General features: G+C 58.8%; 1 protein-coding gene across 1 annotated transcript in view; it reads right to left on the bottom strand.

Moving 5' to 3' along the window:
* Positions 1-5580: 5580 nt before the first annotated feature.
* Positions 5581-8871, bottom strand: part of UMODL1 (uromodulin like 1) — a 55969-nt gene continuing 52678 nt past the window's right edge. The window contains exon 21 of the mRNA XM_059388398.1: positions 5581-5756. Coding sequence (XP_059244381.1) covers positions 5581-5756 — 176 coding nt within the window. The remainder of the gene's footprint in view (positions 5757-8871) is intronic.

The following is an 8871-nucleotide window of genomic DNA, read 5'->3' as shown; positions in this document are numbered from 1 at the left end:
CCAGTGCGAAATACTCAGATCACCATGGTTACCGACGTGTTTATTTTCCTGAGCCGATGGCAACTTCTCTACTCTAAAGAGAGTATTTATAAACACTCGCAGAGATGTGTAAAGTCCGAGGCAGCCAGAAGGGCCGAAGGGAGTTTTTCCCGGCCCCGCCGGCCAGGGCCAGTGGTTTTCCATGGCGGGGGCTTGGAGCCCCCTGCCCACCCCCCCCCCCCCCCCCGCCAAACCCCGCTCCACCTGGCTTGTGAGTGATTCCCCACTCTGGTCTCTCCTGGACTGCTCCCTGCACAGCAACTTTACTGATTTTCATCCGCATCCTTTTGTTATGATAAACTATAACTCTGTGTCCTGTGAGTCTTTCTAGAAGGTCACTGAACCTGAAGGTGGTCTTGGGGAGCCCGAGCACATACTCTTCCCCAAAAAATGTCTCTGACCGGAGCCTGTATTGAAACAGGATTAAGATGATTCCTGCCCTTCATAGGAGTAAGGGATTTGCCTTTCGACATTCCCAGGACCGGGCTGGGACGGGTGTGGAGGGGGTGCCGGCCGGGCTGGGACGGGCGTGGAGGGGGTGCCGGCCGGGCTGGGACGGGCGTGGAGGGGGTGCCGGCCGGGTCTCCCGGACCCGCCCTTCCCTGTGCAGAGTAGCCCCCTTCTGGGCACTGGTCAGCACCAGGCGGAAGCCCTGGGAGCTGAGGGCCGAGAAGCCGGAACCCGAGGAGGAGGACAGTGGACACGCCCTGGGACAGTGACCTTGATCCCAACGCCCCTCCTTCCCCGCAGGGTGGGACCAAAGAGCCGGATCAGCCCAGTCCCCGGGGCTGCCCCGAGAGAGTCAAGGTCCTGCTGCCCCGAGGAGGGCACCGAAGGACCTGCTCCAAGAGCGGACAGGCTGCTGAGAAGGCTCTGGCAGGGCCTGGGTCCTGCCTGCCCTGGAGCCGGTGAAGAATCCCACTAGGAGAGAGGGTGCCGGTGGGTCTGTCTTCCTGTCCCGAACCGCAGGTTCCCCGAGAGGCCGGCTTATGTTAGTCTCAGCATGGGACCGTGCTGGGGGACAGCAGGTCACTGTGGCCCTGGTCACATCAGGGGAGGAGCACAAGGGAAGACTGTTGTGGGCAAAGAGCTGACGGCTCCGAGGAAGGCCCTCTCGCAGGCCAGTCCTCGGGGGTGGGAGGCCACATGGGGCCACGGCGATGCAGCTTCCTGCACGGTGACCGCAGCGACCGGCTCCTTCACCTGCCGCCACAGCTCCACGGCCGCCTTCCTCCCTGGGCCGCCCACCTCCCTGACCAGGGCTCCCCACTGTGGCTTCTCAGTGAATGTTCCAGAGGGTTCAGCGTCTCGGAGAGCCCCTTGAGCTCTGTCAGGCTGCCTTCACCCCGGGAGGGCGTCCAGGAGGGGATGGGAACCCTTCCCATGCGAACGATCCCGTAAGAAGGCATCGTCTGCCCACGAGGAGCAGTGCCGACAAAGCCCTTGACAAGACCGTGTCATTTCCCCTTCATCCCCAGAAACCCCTTGAGATGGGAGTCCACAGAGCCTGGAGACGGGCCAGCCCCACAGTGGGGTGGAGTGGCCAACAGCTTTAGAACTTGGTTCAGAATCACCTCGAGTTTTCCGCCCTTTGCCTGGCAGTACAGATCAGAACCGGGAGCCCGTCTCTCTCCTGTGCACAGTGGTTTCTGGGGACCTCTGGCAGGCTGGAATGGACCTGCGGGATGCCATTCTCCTTGATGTGCCCCCCAGGATGTTTCAACCAAGACAAGATTCCTTCGATCAATGGCTGGGGGAGACACCGTCTTTCTTTAGCCACATAGGAGTGAAGGAGGCTCTAGTCCTGATTACTTCTCATAGTTTTGGGGGGACTAAGAGGGAATTATTGGTTGAAGCTGAGACCATGGAAGGAGAGCAACAAATACGGGCCAAACCTTGAGAGCTGCTAGAGCGAGCCTTACCTGAAGCCCTGCCCTGGACTTTTAATTCACAAACGGTCATGGACTGTCTATCATTAAAGCCTGTTGGAATTGATGCTTCTACTACTCTGTAGCCCAAAGCTGCCTGACCAATATCAGCATGAACCCCACTTCACAGGTGAAGAAACGGAGGCGTAGAGAAACTAGGTGACGGGGCCCACTGGGAGAGGCAGTGCCCGTAACCGCGACGCCACCCTGACTCCCAGAATACAGTGCCACCTTGCACGGTGCAAATTCTCAGCAACTCCCAGCTGAGACCTTACCACCAATTTCTTCCCATCACAGTCACTTTGGTGTCCACTTTGGTGTCTGGAAAAGTGAGAACCTCCAGTCCCTGGCGTTGGGAATGAGCCTTCCCCACCCAGCCGAGACTCAGTGTCCTGAGTCGTGGGGCCAGCCTGGGGCCACCCTGGTTCCCCCTGCACACCAGACACGCCCCTGGCCCCGTCTAACCATAACCTCCTGGGTACGTAGACCCAGCAAGAGGCTCAAGCCGTATTTAGGTCAGAAACGCTTCTCCTCTGTGGCGCAAACTCCATCCTCCAGCCGGCCAGATCTCAACGCTTTGCTGGAGCCCCCCGAGAACCTGCTGCGCGCGGCATCGCGGTCCCCCTGGCGAGTCCCCGTAGAGGGAACCCAGACGGGCTGCGAGCTCATTCCCAGGGGTTTCTGCTGCAGGTAGAGACTGTCTCCTTTCCCTCCCAGGCACAGAGGGAGAGAGGGGAGAGGCAGCTTCCCCCCCTGGCAGTCCTGGTGGGAGGGCAGGGTCCGCTCGGGGCTCGCCGCCAGGGACACGGGTCAGCTCATGGCATTAAGTCACTGCTCTCCCACCCTGGAAGATGGGCGTCATTTCCCGACCCCCAGAGCCGCACCCCAGCAGGCTCACGTCCTAGGACGCCAAAGACCTGCAGAACGATTCCAGATTCCCTGTCCTTTGCTGGCAAAAGTCTCAAATAGAGCAAAATAGAACAAATGGGGAAACAGGGCTGTGACCGCGGGGAAAAGAAAGGGACCTTCTGCCCTGGTCTGCTCCGCCATCTGGTGGCAGCGGTGAGGCAGTGCCGTCTGGGTAGAGGGTGCGCAGGGAGCGCCGGGGTTTCTCCCCTCCACCTGACCCCCAGACGGAATCAGCCTGACATCCTGGGCCAGGGAGCACTTGGGTCTGCCAGGGACCCAGCACCTCAGCCAGTCGGAGCCCACCACCTTGCCGAGCTCTTGGCTGCTCTATCCATAGGCTAGAGGGTCCCTGGGTTCTAAGGTCCTGGAAGGCTCCCATTCTTCACCAGTGAACCGACCAGGTCTGCTCTGGAGTAGCAGGAAGAGCCTGAACTAGGAGGGACAAGGTCTGGGTTTCCACTGTGAGCAGCTTAGAGCAGTAACTTAAAATTTGAGCCTCAGTTTGCTTATCTGTAAAATGGGATCAGTGACTGTTGCGACAGTTAGGTGAGCAAAGGGAAAAGGTTCAAGGTCGTGCTCACTGTCCCAACCTCAGGCGCAGGGACCTTGCCACCGGACAGGCCCAGGTCTGACTCCAGCTCCCCTACGTCCCCGCTGTCCCACTGTGGGAGCGTCCCCTAATATCTCTAATTCTGCAGCTGTACCGGGGGATGGTCACGTGGGACCCACACCGTCATGGGCCCTGAAACCCAGATCTACGGAACATTTATTGCCTCTTTTCAAGAAAAACAAGTGACAGGTCCTGAGCCAGTTATCAGAATATATGGAAAAGCCAGACACACATTCCGGGTGTCCCCAGTGGGCCCAGCACAGCACCTGCCCTCCGTGGTTGCCGGGTAAGCACGGCATGTGACGGAACCAAACAGGCCAGCCGGCGCGCTCATGTTTCAATGTCACACGAAATTTATTCTTCCTGCTCCAAATCAGCTTAGACACACACACGACGTATTGTGATTCTTTACTGACTCTGAGGATATCCACTACATCAAACTAGTCACATTCTCCAGCTGGTCTGTATTAGTAGCCATGAGTTACAGTCAACAAAGTTAATCTCATGAATTAAAAACTATGACCATGTTACATTCTAAGTCCCTCAGGGAAAACCCCGAACTTTCAGGTGTTTGCTATCGGATACCATTCAATTTGTTTTAAATAAAGTGAAACGCGCGGTCCGGGTGGTGTCACGGAAAATATTCTAAAATAAAAATTTAGATTCTACACCCACTTCCTTATGCATTTATCCTGTGACCGTATGTACATGACTCGCCCCATTTCTTCTCCGGTTTCCCTTTGTGTACTGGGTAAATAGTCCATCCTACGGGGAAAGATATGAAATACGGAGTGTGTGTGTGTGTGTGTGTGTGTGTGTAATGTTATTTCTACTTATAAAGACCTTCATATTAATAGACTGTCTTTTGAGTTCCTGTTGTGTAAATAAAAACAATATACTGCTAATGCAGGAGAAAGCTCAAGAAACTATACGTCCACTAGAAATAACATTAGCAGTATTTATCAGTACACGACTGACCTATTGCTAAAAGAACTCCAAGTGAACTGCCAGGTATCTTTGCAAATGTGAGATGTTGTAAGTTAGAGCATTGGATCAATGGAAGGACGAGTGAGTGGGTGGGCAGGTGAGCGGACGGAGGGGGGTGGGTGGCGGGTGACGGATGTCCATGGTCAGCAAAACAGGAAAGGGCCACTTGGACCAGTTAGGATGATAGAGCCTGGGCGCTCCGGAGCTATCAGGGTGATCTGTGTGATGGCAGAGCCGCGCTCATGCTTGGATTGAAGAGCCCCGTGTCTGAGGCTCTGCGCGTCGCCCTCGCCCGGCCGCCCTCTCCAACAGCTCCTCTCACCCTCCAGCTGGGCGTTGCTTCTCTGGGACCTGCATGGATGTTGGGCTCCGGAGTCAGTCAGAGTCTGTTTTCACCACCTCTGGGACTCTTCCAGACTCTGGATGTGGGACAGAGCAGCTTAGGTCCATGCCTGATGAATTAAGGACCAAGTTTGAGTCACAGCTACCTGCATGGAAAGGGAGGTCGCCAGGGTCAGTGTGCAGCCGGGAAAGGAGAGGTTCCTGCAGGAATGCGCCCGGAGCGTGGGCGGCGAAGGGGCCCGTGGGCTGCGTGCGCGCTAGGCCAAGGAGGGTCCATGGGTCATGCGCGTGCGCCCATCTAGGGAGGGACTGTGGGTCACGTGTGCACTAGTCTAGGGAGGGCCCGTGGGTCACGTGGATGCTGGTCTAAGGAGGCCGGCTGCTCGTGTCTAGTCTAAGGCACTGTAGCCCAGCAGCTTAGGGAATGGACCCCAGACCCAAACGGCAGCCCCGTCCCCTCCTAGCTACATTCTCAGGTCAGTCCTTTACCCCTGCCCCAGGTCCCCATCTGTGAAAGTGGTCATAACAACCTCACGCGGTTGGGGCACACCAGGGCCCTCCCCCCAACCCGCCCTGCCCCTCGCACTGCCCCGGGCTCCGTGGGCTTAGCGCTTGTGCAAATGGACAGAACCCGGTCCCTGACAACGGACGGTCGGTTTCCCCGCCCGGGACGGTCCTGTGGCTTCCCACCATGAGGGCAGGATGCGGGCGTGGATGGCGCCTCCCCCACCTCCTGCACCTGCAGGCCAGCCGGGCCTCCTACTCCTAGAACGCCTGGTAGCTGACGTCGCCCGCCGCGGCTCTGAAGCTGTATTTGCCGGTCATTCTCCGGTAGTGCACAAGGACGAGGGCACCTGCTCCCGCCACCAAGGCAAAGACGGCCACCACGATGAGGACGAGGTAGCCGGTTCCCAGGCCTGGCTCCGCCCCTGCGTGCTCACCTGCAGGGAGTGAAACAGGCGCAGCTGGAGGGTCTGCCCAAACCCCGAGGGGCGCGTCTCCTCGTGCCCAGGACCGCCTGTGGCCCAGCACTCCGACCTCACGGTGCGGGTGGAACGGGGGGCGTGGGACGGAACAGCCACGGAGCAAGCGCTCCACGGGGGTCGGCTGCTTTGTGCCGTGATCGTCTGGATCGGACCGGTCCAGAGCACCAGGGCGTGAGGCTCCACACGTGCCCATGTGCACACAGGGGTCCCAAAGTGACCAAGCAGGCGTCCCAACCCCAAGAGAAGGGCACAGTGAGCAGGACAGTTTGACCTGCCCAACATTCTGGACCATGGCTAGGGGAGGTGGAGGGCTCAAGGGGGCTTGGCATGTGGACACGTGGCTCGCCCGGCACAGAGAGCCACGACCCTCCCCCACACCCAAAGGGCCGATACAGTAGAGGGGAACACAGGCCCGAAACAGCTGGAAATCGGGACTCACATCCCCAGACACCCACGTTCATAGCCACGGTATCCACAGCACCCGAAGCTGGACACAACCCCCGTGTTCACCAAAGGAGGGGCCAATCAACAAAGTGGGGTCCGTCCGCACAACGGGGTATTGTCGGCATATAAAGGAACATGGAGGAAGCTCCAAACCTCACGCTGAGTGAGAGAGGCCAGTCGCAAAGGACCCCACGCAGCAGGACCCTGCTTGTGGAACTACCCGGAACGGGCAAGGCCAGAGGCAGAAAGCACAGTGGTGTCAGGTTCTGAGGGAAGGGGCATGGAGGGGCCCCAGACGGATGCCGAGCTGCTTTGGGGTGACGGAAAGGTTTTGAGCCTCGAGACAGATGGTGGGTGGAAGGCCTTGTGAATGGGTGACCTGCCGCCGGGTGGTTGGTTTCAAGATAGTTCCCCGTGTGGCGTGGGAACTTCCCCCTCAGCTCTACTGCATGAGACCTGCATGGCCAGAGACAGGAGGAGGCCCCCAGCCAGCCCTCTGGCCTGACCCCCCACACCCCAGGGAAGAGAGATGTCCACCCCCATGAGGAAGGTGGGTGTCGAGGGGCCCCGAGCATGTGGGTGTGACCCACGGACAGGGCGCGGCATCACGTTCACCTCCGTCCTCCATCACGGGATGTCCACCTGGGGACAAGGGGCACCCGGATCCTGTCCTGTGCAGTTGCTTGTGTGGACACTGCTCTGGGTCTCCCAGGGTGTGGCACGGGTGTGCACAGTTAACAAGGTGGTCCAACAGCGACATCGGGGACCCCCTCCTGGCTGCTGGGAACTTAGGTTGCCCCCTCCTCCAGAAGGAGGAAGACCCTGGGGACGGTTGCCGGAACAGTTTCAACCTCCATAGGCACCCAGCTGGGATAGCCAGCTTCCCCAACAACAACCGCACAGCCGGTCCCCAGATCCAGCCTCTGGGGGGTGCTGACAGGCCCCTGCCCCCGTCCTGTGCCTTGGGTGCGGGACATCTTGCTAGTGGGCCATAATGGAATGGGAGAACAGGACAGCTAGCCCCCGCCCTGCAGGGGAGCCCAGAGCCAGCCCCAGAATGCCAGCTCCGGGGACGAACGGTTTGGTTTCCTGTTCCCTGCCGCGGAAGGCTCGTAACGGAGGGTCCAGGCAGGGTCCGCAAGCCAGCGCCGCCCCCGGTTACCGGGGCTCGGGAATGGTCACCAGTGCACATGAGACAGCTAGAAGTGGAGAGCGAGCACATGCTAGAACATGACCTTTGCCAGCAGTGGGGCTGTCCCGGGTCCAGAAGAGACCAACTGGGTGTTGTGAGCCGCACGTGGGTCCCGCAGGCAGACCACCTGTCAGTCTTTTAATAAAAACCTGGCCCTCCCCCGGGATAGCTCGGGCAGCCCGCACCCATGCACAGGACGGTTACCGGGGTTGCTCTGCAAACGTCATTTTGCAAAGACACGAAGCCGTCGGGGACTTGAAGAGGATGAGGGCACATTCGAGCATCGGGCAGACATCACTGAGACTACTTCTTCCTCTTTGGACAAAGAAACTCTAGGGAGGGAGCAGTAATGAGGTATCTAGCAAAGCTGATGGCCATGGAACGATCCCAAAAATTAAATCAGAAAACTGTGATGCTGCTACAAGCTTGTTGGCAGCCCACAGCTGGGGACAATGCCCAGACGGGTTCTTCCATAACATTACCCATGCGCGGTGCCGTTGTGTGTCCTCCAAAAAGATGCGTTGAGGTCCTAACCCCCCACCCTGTACCGCAGCACAGAGGTTAACTACAAGCCTCTGTTTTGGGTTGGTGGTGAACAAGGTGGTGGTGGTTACCAACCATTTCATTAAGCTTTACAACTGAAAGAAACTAATAGGATCATTGCAGATGGAGTGGGTTAGCTTCAGATGAGGTCACACTGAAGCCGGAGAGGCCCCCAACCCAACAGGACCCATGTCCTTATAAGAAGACAGCCACATGAAGACACAGAGACAGAGGGAGAGCGCCGTGTGAGGACAGAGGCAGAGACCCGGTGACGGGATCGTACAAGCCGAGGCGAGCCAGAGCAGCAAATGCCGGGAGCTGAGAGAGCCTGGAACAGACCCTCCCTCACTCCCCAGCAGGGACCAACCCTGTGACACCTTGACCTTGAATTTCTGGCCTCCTGTTGTAAGCCCCCCAGTCCGTGCACTTAGTTTCCTGTGGCACCAGCGCCAGAGAACTAACACCGGTGGTGCGAAGGCTGGTGCTTGTGGGCAAATGAGCCCAGGAGAAGGCCGAGTGGATCAGAAGCTGGGCACTGCTCCGAGCAGCCCCCTGTCCGGGTACCAACCTGTGAGCTTGGCCGCTTTCCCGGGAATCCCCGAGTATTCTCAGTCGTTCCCACCGAGAGAGTGAGGGTGATGGCAGAGCCAGAGTGTGGGCACCCGTGGGGGGCAGAGCGCGGGCACACGGGGGGCAGAGCGTGGGCACACGGGGGACAGAGTGTGGGCACACAGGGGGGCAGAGTGTGGGCACACAGGGGAGCAGAGCGTGGGCACATGGGGGGAGAGCATGGGTACACGTGGGGGTACAGTGTGGGCACACATGGGGGGGCAAAGTATAGGCACATGTGGGGGCAGAGTGTGGGTGCACATGGGGGCAGAGCATGGGGAC

Source organism: Mustela nigripes, chromosome 2, assembly GCF_022355385.1.
Source record: "Mustela nigripes isolate SB6536 chromosome 2, MUSNIG.SB6536, whole genome shotgun sequence".
In the NCBI taxonomy this organism is placed as follows: domain Eukaryota; kingdom Metazoa; phylum Chordata; class Mammalia; order Carnivora; family Mustelidae; genus Mustela; species Mustela nigripes.
Note: the sequence above shows the minus strand (reverse complement) of the source record. Positions and strands in the feature narration are given on the sequence as shown.